The sequence below is a fragment of the Leuresthes tenuis genome, unplaced genomic scaffold, assembly GCF_036924035.1.
Source record: "Leuresthes tenuis unplaced genomic scaffold, fLeuTen1.0.hap1 SCAF_18, whole genome shotgun sequence".
Taxonomy (NCBI): domain Eukaryota; kingdom Metazoa; phylum Chordata; class Actinopteri; order Atheriniformes; family Atherinopsidae; genus Leuresthes; species Leuresthes tenuis.
In genome coordinates, this window is record NW_027325372.1 from 32829209 (window position 1) to 32844106 (window position 14898).

General features: G+C 39.3%; 1 protein-coding gene across 1 annotated transcript in view; it reads right to left on the reverse strand.

Moving 5' to 3' along the window:
• Window positions 1-453: 453 nt before the first annotated feature.
• tmem200b (transmembrane protein 200B) overlaps window positions 454-14898 on the reverse strand; it is a 47161-nt gene continuing 32716 nt past the window's right edge. Inside the window, exon 2 of the mRNA XM_072370831.1 lies at window positions 454-2997. Within this exon, the coding sequence (XP_072226932.1) occupies window positions 1711-2967 (1257 nt within the window). The 5' untranslated portion in view covers window positions 2968-2997 and the 3' untranslated portion in view covers window positions 454-1710. The remainder of the gene's footprint in view (window positions 2998-14898) is intronic.

Here is a 14898-nt window from a genome sequence, read left to right on the forward strand (position 1 = left end):
GGCATATCCCACTGGGAGGAGACCCCGGGGAAGACCCAGGACACTTTGGAGAGACTATGTCTCTCAGCTGACCTGGGAACGCCTTGGGGTCCCCCCCTGGAAGAGCTGGAGGAAGTGGCCGGGGACAGGGACGTCTGGGTTTCTCTGTTAAAGCTGCTGCCCCCGCGACCCGACCCTCGGATAAGCGGCAGATGATGGATGGATGGATGGATGAATATGAATGAATGAATTGGACTCTAATTGCCTTAAATAGGACTGTATTATTGAAGTTTCATCAGATGATATTTGTTGTAATTTGATGCTATATAAATAAACTGAATTGAATTGAATTGAATAGAATAAACCGCCAATGTAAGTAGCTAGTTATTTTTTAGTAATAGAGATCATGGTGTGCTTCAGAATTTACATAGTGGGGCGCAGGCAATAGATCATTATCCAGCAAAACACCCTCACAAAATACACATGTAAACCATTTTGAGATAATATCACAGCAACAACTTTTACTTTATAATATGAGCGCATTACAAGAATAGTTTCTTAGCTACTTGCTGAATCACTGTGCTGCATATTGCGCTTATGTAGTGAGTTTAACAAACAAAATGCTTTCAAGCTTTAAGACTTTTACATTAAGACGGCATGAATGTAGATTTCAGAATGTTTTTAACAACTCCAAATTAAACAAACAACAACAACAACAGTCTATTAAGTTCTGAAAACCTAGACATGCTACAAAGAGGCTCAGATTTCATCCAAGAGCAGGATTTTGATGATCAATCTTAAAAGATTTTACAGATGGTCGTCCATGTAGAATATTTCTCTCAGCCTTTTTGCTCACCATGTTATTGTTTTGGCCTTCAAAGATAGCACGAGCATTGCTAAGCTATGACAATGAACATGTAAAACAGCATTAAAATGTGACTGAAGCATATGGCCAAGTACGTTCTGTTTGCTGAGGGTACAGACAGTCAAATGTAAAATTATGACTGATACTGTAGAAATAGGAAGAAAATAAGATCCAAGTTGTTATAAACCAGAATTACTCTTACTACCATCACTCCCTATACATGTAAAACTAACAATGACATTTATTTGCATAAGTATTAAGATTTAACGTATTGCCATGCATTGCATTTGGAATAAAGAACCTCAGAAAAAAGGTACCATTTTCATATTGTAGTTGCATTTGTATAGAGCTGTCAGCACTTTATGGGCTCAGGAGTCCAGAAGTAATTTGATTCCGAATTGATTACACAGTGAAAAGAATACCTCACCTTCCTGCACCCGTCTATCTCTCCTTCACTGAGTTGTAAACACTGTGTCCTGAAAACAGGCAAACTGATTTTGCAAGTTGATTTCCTGCATTGCTGCTAATCCAAACTGCGCAAATAAACAACATGTCAACTTGCTTCACTCAACTGTTACAATATTGAGGATGCATATCATTCTTCTCCTTGAATCTATAAAACATCAGTTTCATCTAGCCAAACAAAGGTCATATACTCTGTGTATCAGTATTCCACGGGGGACAGAGAAAAGGCTTACGTTTTTTAAAAGATGTTTTTATGAAATACTGTACTCCAAACAGTTCAGGACTTATTTTTCTCAGCTCCAACCATTATTCAAAACAAAAACAGAAAATATCTTCAGTCCTTGGTTGTCAGGATATTTGTATGCAAAAGTATCATTTTTACAATTAAGCTTAAGCAGCCATCACTGGAAAGGCCCAGAGCCAAAACTTTTATCCCAGTAAGAACACTGCTGCTCCAACTGGCCCAGCAGTCTATCCACAGAGTCTTCTTTGTTGTCCAGTTTCAGATATCGTCTCCCGCTACCTAGGTCTACCTGGGGCCAGCTTTGGTGAGTTTGCTCCTCCACAACATCAGCAGCTGACCAAGGGATGTTTACACAAACCTGGGAACCAGTCTCTCTTGTAGTGACTTCTTGTTGATGCATCTGACCTTCCCTTCTACATATGAGGAGTCCTTCCTCTATACGCACACCAGTTTGGGCTATGTAAGGGCTAGTCCTGTAGGGCATACTGTGGCAGCGTCTTGGCTGGGTAGCTGGGACAGCCACCTCATCCACCCCCAAGGTGGACATGGAGCTGGCAGACACCAGGCAGATGTTGACCTTGATGAATGGGGCAGCCTGTAGACTGAAACTGGCTCTGCTCCCCCGTTCAGCACCCAGCTGCGTGTTACTCTCCACTTGAAAGTTAATGGATGAGTTGGAGCGGGATGAGTGGACAGATGATGGAGGTTCTGACTCGCGATGGTGCAGGGCTTCTGTCTGGAGAATAGTTTGCTGGTGGATGCCCTCTACACTGTCCCCCTGGTCTGTAGTGTATCCGGTGTGGAGCAGGGGCTCAGAGCTTGTAAGCTGCTGCAGACAGAGGATATTGAGATGAGCAGCAGGTAGACTGCTCACCCACTGGTAGTGTTTGGCCATCGGATTGGCTGCTGCTATGTCTTTAAGGCCAGCTGAGGGCACAGCCGCAGATACAGAGCAGATAACATTGTGCATTTGAGCTAGCAGCATCTGAGTCTCTCTGTCCCTGTTCTCATACAGGACAGTGTTAGCACATATGAGAATGAAGAGTCCTACGCCCATGATGACAGGACCCAGCAACTTCATCCTCTCACCGTGGAGGAGGCTGTCTGTAGATTGGAGCCCCATGGCACTGAGACTCCAACCAGAAGTCTGTGACTCAGGGATGATTTCTCCCTCTGTATGTCCCAGGATGGACAATCTTGATAACTTATAGGGCCAATACCCAGCCACAGCCAGAGCGGTGCCAACAACCACCACAATGACGCCCAGCATGAGAAATGCTCCAGCCATGGAGCGGATGCGAAGCTTGCCTTGAATCATCCCATCCTTCTTTCTTCTATTTCGCAAGGGAAAACAAGGCCTTCGTCTGCAAGAGGCTGAAGTTAGCGCAACTCCTCTGCACTTCTTACTCTTCATGGCACAGGTAACACACACCCTGTCAGAGGGCTGTGGAAAAAAGAACATTTCAAGAATTAATGCAGCTATAATGTCACACAAATCTCTGTATGTTCCATTTATTAGTTCAAATAAAAAGTGCAGAAAAATACAATAACAGTAAAGTTACCACACCGTTTTTCTTTTCGGTGTCTATTTTATTACCAAAACAAGATAATGGGACAAACACAAATAAAGTTTTTTTTACATTCCAGTGATTAAATGCACATGTACCAATCAAATGTTTGGACATACTTACTCAAACATAGGTTTTTCTTTAAATTTCGATATTTGACATCCAACGTAGTCAGCATTAATTATAGATTAGTATTCGGAAAGCTATTAAAGAATAGAATTTCTTAATTGTAATTGTAACATGTATTATGGAAAAAAGTAGGTGCAATCACAGTAGAACATAGTGGAACACAATGTCCTCAAATATCCAAATGTTGGCACTTAAAATTACAAGCCTTTTACATTGCATCTGGAAAGTATTCACAACGCTCCCCTTTTTCTTCAATATACTATGTTCCAGCCTTATTCCCAAATAGATTAAATTCATCTTTTATCTCAAAATTCTACACACAGTACCCCATAATGTATATATATATATATAATAAAGTTTTAAACTTTTGTGAATTTATTGAAAATAAAAAACAAAAATTAAACATTTACACAAGTATTCACAGCATTTGCCATGACCCTCAAAAATGAGCTCAGGTGTATCCTGTTTCCACCGATCATCAGAAGTTTCTACAACCTGATTGCAGTCCACCTGTGGTAAATTCAGCTGATTGGTCATGATTTGGAAAAGCACACACTTTTCTGTAAAACATCCCATAGTTGACAGTGCATGTCAGAGCACAAACCAAGACATGAAGTCCAAGGAATTGTCTGTAGACCTCCGAGACAGGATTGTGTCGAGGCACAGATCTGGGGACGGCTACAGAAAAATTGCTGCAGCATTGAAGATCCAAATGAGTACAGTCGCCTCCATCATCTGTAAATGGAAGAAGTTTGGGACCACCAGGACTCTTCCTATAGCTGGCCGCCAGTCCATTCTGAGCGATCAGGGTAGAAGGGCCTTAGTCAGGGAGGTGACCAAGAATCTGATGGTTCCAGCATTCCATCATTGCTCTGTAGAGGGAGGAGAACCTTCCAGAAGGACAACCATTTCTACAGCACTCCATCAATCAGGCATGTTTGGTAGAGTGGTCGCTTCAGTAAAATGTACATGACATCCCGCCTGGGGTTTGCCAAAAGACATCTGAAAGACTCTCAGACCATGAGAAATAAAATTCTCTGCTCTGATGAAACAAAGGCAAGGCTAGGCAATTTTATTTGTATAGCGCATTTCATACACAAGTGCCACTCTATGTGCTTTACATAGCAGGAAAATAAATAACAGAACAAAAGGATGAACAGAAAGATAAAAACGTGCAAAGACACGTAAAACAAAGCAAGACAATAAAACCTTCTGTAACAGCCGGAACCAGAAGGTGTGCAAGATAGAATTAATAGAATGCTTTGGTAAGAAAAAAAAGTATAATACAAGTAAAAAGGAGATAATAGACAGTCAAGAGTATCTGTAACTCTAACCATTGGCACCCATCATCACATTTCAAAGGCCTGACAAAACAAGAAAGTTTTGAGCCTTGATTTAAAAGTAGCAACGTTTGGGGCACATCTAAAAGCAACGTTTGGGGCACATCTAAGTGTTTCAGGGAGTTTGTTCCAGAAATAAGCAGCACAATATCTGAATGATGCTTCACCATTTTTTATCTTTGGACTATAAACCGTTAGCAGTCCCTTTCCAGGTGACCTAAGGGTTCTTGATGGTTGATAGGGAATAAGAAGATTTAGCAGGTATTTTGGGCCCAAACCATTTAGGGATTTGTAGACCAGCAAATTAATTTTAAATTAAATTCTCTCACACAAAGGAAGCCAGTGCAAAGATTTGAGAACTGGTGTGATGTGGTCGTATTTTTAGTTTTTTGTGAGTACCCGTGCAGCTGCATTTTGAACACGCTGCAATTTTTGGATGGTTTTCTTTGGAAGGCCGGTATAAAGCCCATTGCAGAAGTCTAGTCTACTCGAGATAAAAGCATGGACAAGTTTTTCCAGGTCTGGTTTAGATAGAAGGCTTCTAATCCTTGCTATATTTTTTAGGTGGTAAAATGCCGACTTGGTTTGTAAATGAATCTGGAAAGTGTAAGTCAGCATCTAATATAACACCCAAGTTTCTGGCATGGCTTGTAGTCTGTAGTGATAGGGTTTTCAGATAAGCACCAACCTTAATTCTCTCATTTTTGTTAGGACCAAAAACAATAACTTCTGTTTTGTTCTTGTTTAGCTGCAGGAAATTGTGGGACATCCAATCATTTATCAGTGAGATACAATGATAAAGGGAATCAATCGGGCTGTAGTCATCAGGAGAGAGGGGAATGTAAATTTGAGTATCATCTGCATAGGTATGGTAGTAGATATTGTTGTCTCGCAAAAGTTTTCCTGAGGGAAGCATGTAAAGGTTAAATAAGAGAGGATCAAGGACTGAACCTTGAGGAACTCTACACCTCATGTCAACCTTCTGGGAGACAAAGTTGCCAATGGTAACAAAATAGTCTCTGTCTTGTAGGTATGATCTAAACCAGCAAGGACTGTATCAGACAGCCAAATCCATTTTTCTAATAGTATTGAATGGTTGACGGTATCAAATGCAGCACTTAGATCCAGTAAAACCAAAACCGACATATTACCAGTGTCAGAGTTTAGGCGAATGTCATTTATCACCTTAATTAGCGCCGTCTCAGTGCTGTGCTTTAGGCGAAATCCCGATTGAAAGATATCAAACAGATCATTACTATTCAGGAAGCTACTAAGTTGCTGATAGACAACCTTCTCAATGAGCTTATCTATCAATGGTAGGTTTGATATTGGTCTGTAAGTATTTAGTACAGATGGGTCTAAAGTGCTCTTTTTTAGTAGGGGTTTAATAACAGCAGTTTTTAGGCCCTGTGGGAAAATACCAGATGAGATCGAGCAGTTGACAATCTGTAGCAAGTATTTAGACAGATGATTAAAGCACTGTTTTAGAAACTTTGTAGGAAAAGGATCTAAACAGCAGGTGGATATGTTTAATTGTGAGTCAATCTTTTCAAGGGTAAGTAAGTCAATGGTCTTAAATTCAGACATTTTTATTGCGGTAACTTCAGTGGGATAGGAAGGTAATATGTTTTGGTGCAGGCTGATTTATAGAACTTCTGATTGTTTCGATTTTGTCTCTGAAATACTCAGCAAACTCACTGCATTTACTAGCCAATAAATGTTCAGGGGGAGTTGACACTGGGAGACAAATCATCTTATCTACAACTGTAAATAAACACGGGCATTGTTAGAATTATTTTTGTCATATCAGAGAAGTAAGATTGTCTTGCGTTTTTTAATGCTAGGTTGTAATTGCGCAAGGATTCTTTATAGATGTCATGGTGGATGTGGAGGCCTGATTTTCACCATTTGCGTTCTGCTTTCCTACATTCACTTTTTTTGGGCTCTTACAGGAACTGCATTTCTACATGGCGCTGCCGGCTTGGGGGACATCAGCTTTTCCTTGACTGGAGCATCTTTATTAATGATATCCATGATGTTTGAGTTAAAGTCATTTAAAAGTTGGTCCACACAGGTTGACATAGAGGGAGGGCTCAGTGAGATAGCCTTAATAAACATTTCAGTAGTCTTCCCATCAAAGTGCCGTTTTGTAATTATTGCACCAATAGCAGGAGTCTGAGGAGCAGTCGAGATATGAAAGATCACAGAGAAATGATCAGAAAGAAACATCTGTAACTAGAAATATCAACATCCTTTGTGATAACTAAGTCTAGAGTATGACCTCGATTGTGAGTTGGTCCCTGCACATGCTGAGGTGGCCCAAAAGTTTCCTGTACAACTGTGAGTTATTTTGCATATTTGTTCAGTGTCTTATCAATGTGGACTTTAAAGTCGCCAGTGATAACTAAACAGGCATATTCAGTTGAAGTGAGAGACAGTCAAGTCATCTATGAAACTGCTGCAGTATTTTGGTGGCCTGTAAACTGTTATAAATAAAATTTGTTGGGAATGCTTTAAGAGGAATGAAAGATATTCAAAGGAGGAAAACCCTCCGAAGTGCACCTGCTTGCACTGAAATTTGTTTCTATAGAGAGCAGCTACCCCTTTTTTTCCATCACGGCTGACATTGAAAGTATTAAAATTAGGAGGGGTAGCCTCAATCACAATAGCTGCACTATTTTTGTCATCTAACCAGGTTTCGGTTAGGAATAAAAAGTCAAGATTATGTGATGTGATAAAATCATTGATTAAAAATTATTTATTCCCGAGTGACCTGATGTTAAGTAGTGATGTTTTGATGGTCAAAGAGGGCCGGTGAAGGACACACTCACCATCAACTGCAAGATTAAATTGCATATATCAGAAAAAAATGTTTCTTGCCAGACCTTGGCACCAACCGTTGATATATATGCAGACAGTGGATTTAAAAAAAAAAAAAAAAGTGAACAAGCCAATGTAGCCCTTTCATAATCAGCATTACCACGTCACTGGTGCTTTCTCTGCTCCCTTGGGTCTCTCTTGGCTCTGAGTGCTGTATTAGCTGCTCTGTTTTATTTTGAATGTTGCCCACATCGCCAGAACTGCAACATGGACATTGCCATCTCCACATTTGGTGGCAAATGCAACAGCGGCATAGAAAGAAAAGCTGTTCATTTTAAGACGTTTTCATGCATCCGCCTTAAGCACTTTTTTGTTTCATCTTTTTTTCTACCCTACCGTTATGATTTGGCATATGTTTTCTATTCATGTATTCAACAGCTCTGTTCTGGAGTATCTGAGTGATTGACAAAAAAAAAGGAAAAGAAAGGAGCTGAGACAAGATTACGTGAACCAAAATTAATTGGCAATGAGGTTGAGATGCTCAAGGATATAGCAAATCATCTTAAAATGTCACCGTCCCAAAACCCCTCTGCTCCCCAACCAGGGCCAGTAACAACACAATGTCTTCCACTTGATCAGGTCACAAACCAATAGACTTTGAAAATGTTTTTGCCTTTTCCTTATTTTAACACTACAAAGTTTACTGGCCCAGTTGTTTATTGATCCAAAGGTAAAATTTATAGCAATCCCAATGGCTATTTTGCCTTTGCTAATAATTGGGGATTGAGTACCCAGATGGATCCATGTTCCACAATAAATGTAATCTAAATATTGTGCTCAGTGTCTCAAGGGAAAATAAAGGCCTGATTCGTGCAATGTTCCAACACAATGTTAAGGCAACACAAGAGAAGTTTGACAATCTTAAAACTATGTGCCTCTGGCTCATTTTGAAAGACACTAACCTTTGTTATGCATATTCATGGGGCTGAAACTTCCCTGGAGCACCTGGGGGCTGAGATACCATAGATCAAAACTCTGGTTTTGAGCCCAGCACAACACGGTTTTGCTTTACAGTACCATGTTCACATCGCAAAGTAGATAACTACACACTTTGAAAAATAAAGTCATAAAAGGAAAAATTACATCACCATTATAATAAAGTTTTTGAAAAAAACTAACTCTGAGTTGGATGCCAAGACAATGGTGTGGGGCTAAGTTAGGAAGAAGAGATTAAGTGTACAAGGAAGACACTGGATAAGAGAAAAGATCAAATTGGATTTTATTGCTGGAGAGCGCTCAGAGAGAAAAAAAAAACAGGATTACACAAAGATGTAGTTTGTGGGTTTTAGTTTTTATTTTTTTTATTCAAGTTAATTCTTTGCCTTTTAGTCTCTTATTTTTCCATGTTTTATTCACTTTAGATATCTAACTATCATTATTGCTATGGTTTTTCTTTTCACGCTCTAGTTTAGTTATTCATAGTAACTTGGTTTAGTTTCTGTTCTTTGATTTGGTTCAGTCCCTGGTATTTTGTTTCTAGCTTTATTCTTTATGTATATTGTTTTAGTCTTCAGTCCTCTAAGTTAGATAATGTTTTATTCCTGTTACAACAGAATTTTAATTCTCAAGTTTTTATTCAGTTTGTGTCCTGGTTAGTTTCAATGTTTCGTTTCTCAGTCCTTAGTTTTATGCTGTCATGTGTGAGATTTTGCTTGTAATTATGTTTCACTTGAGTTTGTATTCCATATATGTTCTGTTTAGTCTGTAGATATTTTCAGTCCTTGGCTTAATGTAATTCCGTTGTTCTTGTCATTACCCCCAGATGTCCTCAAATGTCTTGGTCTTGTCTCTAGGTCTCGATGCACATCTGTTTCCTGTTCACCTGCTGTCACTCAACTCATGAACCCTCCTAGTATCAATAGCTCTCTGGTTCTCTCAGTGTTTTCCAGTTCAATGTTGTTGCTGCTTTTCCATGGTTATTCTGTGTGATTGGTTCTGTGTCTTCTGCTTAGCCTCTAGTATTTAATTTTGTTGTTCCTTATATTTCAGGATTTCCTCTTAGGAAGCATCCTTGTTTGGCTTTGTTAAAAAAAGATTGTCCACTTTGTTACTGGTCTGCCTACAGCCTGAGTCAGCATTTGGGTTCACCAACTGCATTTGTGTCCACCATGTCACAGCTAGGTGCCTAGCCGACTAACAGAAATCATCTCTGTCTCACAGATGAAGCCTTGGTTAGCCATCTGGAAATGGGAGCCATCATGAAAATATATTCTAATAGAAAAATGTTTCCTCAGTTTTAGAAAATTCTTCAACCAAAATCTTGAAAGTTTGCAGCCTTTCAGAATATTCTTGTTTGTCTTCAGTACATGGCAAAGTAACAGATACAATTTGCATTAGACTGCATGTATTAATGTCACACATATACCACATTGAAAACTTTCAAATATGTAAATTAGAAAAAGTGAATTATATTTAAGATCAATTCGAAAATGTTTTGGTCCTTGTGTTTTTGGAGCCATTTTATCATCATATACAGTACATCACAGTATATAAAAAATATTCAGTGTTGTTCTTGTTGGGTCCTGTAACATTACCCTACGTTGTCTCTTTACATTTTTTGTGGCCTCTAGAAGTGTCTTTTGTCAGCCTCTAAAGCATGACAGTAAATTCACATGTATAGTTGTGCATGTAAAAGACTCAGATGGTCCTTTTTTTTTCTTTTTTTTTTTAACCGCATTGGCATTACATCCCACAACTATTGGGGGAGTCAAAGAGCAAAAAATTGCTCCATTATCCAGTAATGCTTTAATACTCAGGCAAGCTGCTAAAATATATCTTAACAGCAACCCAAACATATTTGACAATTTACAGACTTATTTTAGCACATAAAGCTATGTGCAGTGCTTCAATTAAGCCCCTAGCCCCTTTCTCTGACACACACATGATTCATCAGACACTCCTTGCTTAATGCAAACACACAGATCAAAATGCAGACATGGTAGGAATACCTGCTTCTGTCATAAATTAGATTTAGCAACACCTGAAACTCTTCGCAGATCCTTACAGCACCTTTCTGGAAAAAAAAATAATCTAATTAAAAAAAAATAAAAAGATCTCTCTCTGCTTTATTCTCCTTTCTCTGTATTTCTTTAATGAAAATACAGACTTAAATACAGCAGATGGCTACTTTATCACAGTTTGTTCAGTGAATTCAAGGTAAACACAAGAAAGTTGTGCTAAAAAATGGATCAGACTCAGTGAATAATTCTCTTTAATACCTATATAGACCAGGGAGCAGTGCTGACCAACACGTCATTGGGGTCATCAGGTGGGAACCTCCTTTCATGGCACCTCCAGGAGGCTAGACAGTGATCACTGACATCCCAGAGCCACTCCCCTAATGCCAGCCATCACTGCTCCTCACACCACAGAAACCATCTTTTCTTCCACAACCATAAACTACCCCAGCCTCTCACCAACTGCACACCAGTCATAGCGGGTGGGGATACAAACCCTGGTTTGGGTAGGGGGTAATGAAAGTAGAGAGGGTGCCAGAGGTGGAGGCAGGACCAGACACGCTGGAATTCACTGAGCTCCTGAGAGCGACCCATTCTTTCACAAATGTTTGTAGAAGCAGTCTGCATGCCTTGAATTTATACACCTGTGTCCATGGAAGTGATCGGAAAAACACCTGTATTGAATTATTTGGATGGATGAGTGAATACTTTTGGCAATATAGTGTATCTCTAGTACACCTGTAAAGTACACTACAGCGTAGTAGCTTTATGAGAATACTATTTCTAACGTTAAAAATTAACATGTCAGCATAATTTTGACAGGGGATGGCTATGGTCTCTCTGAGGGCACATGATGAATAGCAGGCTGCTCTTATCAACAATTCGTATGAAAACGTACGAAAAGTTATGCACAGATTTTTGTGCATAATCCTACGAATATCCATCAACACAAGCAACCGGTGTGCCTGTGCAAAGCCTGAAGTCAGGGCTGACATGCCCTTTATTCACAGAGGAGAATAAACATTTTTAAATAGTTTCGACATTATAATACATTGTTGAAAGCGAAAAATTAAATTTTTGTTTTTACAATCTTCCTTTAGCTTGTTAGTTATTAACCTGTAAAGTTTATTTTTGTTTCGAACATTGCTATGGTGGTTGCTATGGTGGTTACACGCTATAAAGGAAATACATGCAGGCAGCGGAGAAATAAGTTTGTTCACGGACAGCTAATATATAAACAAATAAAATAAATATATTTTATTACTCTGGCTTCCTCCCACCGTTGAAAAACATGCATGTTAGGTTAATTGGTGACTCTATATTGTCCCTCGGAGTGAGTGTGATCCCGTATGGTTGTGTGTCTCTGTGATGGACTGGCGACCTGTCCAGGGTATATTCTGCCTCTCGCCCAATGACAACTGGGATAGGCTCCAGCCCCCTGTGACCCTAAAGGATGGATGAAAGTCCATCTTATGTTTAAAAAAAGAGCATTTAAACATAGATAAGCAACATTTGAACTACCTAGAAATATAGAAACTGTCTTGAATCGTTTGTGGAGGTTTTATATGTTATTTAGTTCCTTTGAGATTTTGCTTATTTTAGGGACTGTAACAACTATCTTTTGGGAAAATGTATTTGAAATAAACTTAGTTTTCAGTTTGGCTCATATCTCATCTGTTAACATGGAAGGGCAGAGACTTGTGACCTAAGCTGCAGCCAGTCACCAAGCAACTTAGCAGCTAGACTTTGTGCCAGGCATCAGTGAAGATGGAAAGGGGAACTCTGAGCCTACCTCAGGTCATCTTGCTCAGTTGTTCAGTTCATCTCCTATTAATTCAATTCAATTCAATTCAATTTTATTTATATAGCGCCAGATTACAACAATTGTCATCTCAAGGCACTTAAGTAATATAGTCCAATTCAAGCCAATTGGAATTCAATTCATTGTAATCATAATCCAATTAATTCATATAGAGCTAATTCAAAAAATTAATATCCTAGCTAAGGAAACCAACAGATTGCACCGAAATGTGTCTTCAGTCCAATCTCCCGTCCTGAGCGTGCCTGTGGCAACTGTGGAAAGGAACGACTCCCTTTTAACAGGAAGAAACCTCTGGCAGAACCAGACTCAGGAAGGGTGGCCATCCGCCTCGACCAGCTGGGGTTTGAGAAGACAGAAAAGAGGGAAAAGAGGGGGGAAAAACACCATAACGCCATTCAAAGGATATCTGTTGGAACAGGGAAACATAGGTTAATAACCACAATAATGTCACATGTACATAAAATCAATTTTGAAATTAAACAGGGGGAAAAAGAGAGCAAAGTGAGGAAAGGTGTGACAGATGAGGTCCCCCAGCAGTCTAAGCCTATAGCAGCTTAACTATGGGATGTTTCAGGATTACCTGAGCCATCCCTAACTGTAAGCTTTATCGAAAAGAAAAGTTTTAAGCCTAATCTTAAAAGTGGAAAGGGTGTCTGATTCCCGGACATTTACTGGCAGCTTATTCCACAAGAGAGGGGCCTGATAACTGAAGGCTCTACCTCCCATTCTACTTTTAGAAACTCTGGGAACAACAAGTAAACCTGCAGTTTGGGAGCGAAGTGCTCTGTTAGGAAAATATCTTACAATTAAATCTTTAAGATATGATGGAGCTCGGTCATTAAGAACTTTATATGTGAGGAGAAGAATCTTAAATTCTATTCTGAATTTAACAGGGAGCCAATGAAGAGAAGCTAAAACTGGAGAAACATGATCTCTCCTGTTAGTTCTCATCAGAACTCTGGCTGCAGCATTTTGGATCAGCTGGAGGCTTTTCAGAGAATATGTGGGACAGCCCAATAATAAGGAATTACAGTAGTCCAATCTTGAAGTAACAAATGCATGAACTAGTTTCTCTGCATCACCCTGAGACAGGATGTTCCTGATTTTAGCAATATTACGAAGGTGAAAGAAGGCAGTCCTAGAAACCAGTTTTATATGTGCGTCAAATGATAAATTCTGGTCAAAAATAACTCCAAGGTTCCTCACTGTAGAACTAGAAGCCAAGGAAATACCATCTAGAGTAACTATATAACTAGACAATTTCTCCCTGAAGCGCTCAGGTCCAAAGAGAACAACTTCAGTTTTGTCTGAATTTAAAAGCAGACAGTTCTGAGTCATCCAGGTCTTTATGTCTTTAAGACAGGCTTGTAGCCTGACCAACCTGTAGGTTTCATCTGGTTTCATAGATAAGTACAGCTGAGTATCATCAGCATAACAATGGAAATTTATGCCATGCTGTCTGATAATGTTACCTAATGGAAGCATGTATAAAGTAAAAAGAATCGGTCCAAGCACAGAACCCTGAGGAATTCCATGACTTACTCCAACGTGTGAGGAAGATTCCTCATTTACAAGAACAAACTGGAATCTATCAGATAAATATGACTTAAACCAGCCTAATGCAGTTCCTTTAATCCCAATAACATGTTCAAGTCTCTGTAACAGAATGCTGTGATCGATCGTATCAAATGCAGCACTGAGATCCAACAGGACAAGCACAGAAACAAGTCCGCTATCAGAGGCTAACAGGAGATCATTGGTAACTTTCACCAGTGCTGTTTCTGTGCTATGATGCACTCTGAATCCTGACTGAAACTCTTCAAACAGATTATTTCTATGTAAATGATCACAAAGTTGAACTGCAACTATTTTTTCAAGAACTTTGGACAAAAAAGGGAGATTGGATATAGGTCGATAATTAGCCAACACTTCTGAATCAAGAGTAGGTTTTTTAAGTAAAGGTTTAATTACAGCAACCTTAAAAGTCTGAGGTACATATCCTGTCAACAAAGACCGATTGATCAAATCCAATATGGAAGTGTCAATTAAGGGGAAAACCTCCTTGAACAGTCTGGTTGGGATTGGGTCTAACATACAAGTTGATGGTTTAGAAGAGACTATTGCTGTTGTTAGCTCAGAAAGATCAACTGGACAGAAGCTGTCTAAATACAATTCAGGTTCGAAAGATACTTCTAAAGCTGCTCTACTTGATGATACATCAGTGATAATAATGGGAAGGTTTCCATTAATCTTCTCTCTGATAGAAACAATTTTATTGATGAAGAATCTCATGAAATCATCACTGCTGAGAGTTAAAGGAATACATGGCTCAACAGAGCCCGGACTCTTTGTCAGCCTGGCAACAGTGCTGAAAAGAAACCTGGGATTATTCTTATTCTCTTCTATCAATAATGAATAATACGCAGTTCTAGCTTTACGAAGTGCTTTCTTATACGTTATTAAACTATCTTTCCAGACTAATTGAGACTCTTCTAAATTAGAGGAACGCCACTGACTCTCCAGCTTTCTTGCAGTCTGCTTTAAAGCAGCTGTGAATTATACCAAGGAGCCACCCTCTTCTGACTGATTACCTTCCTTTTCAGAGGGGCAACATTGTCCAGTGTTGTACGCATTGAAGCTGTAGTGCTG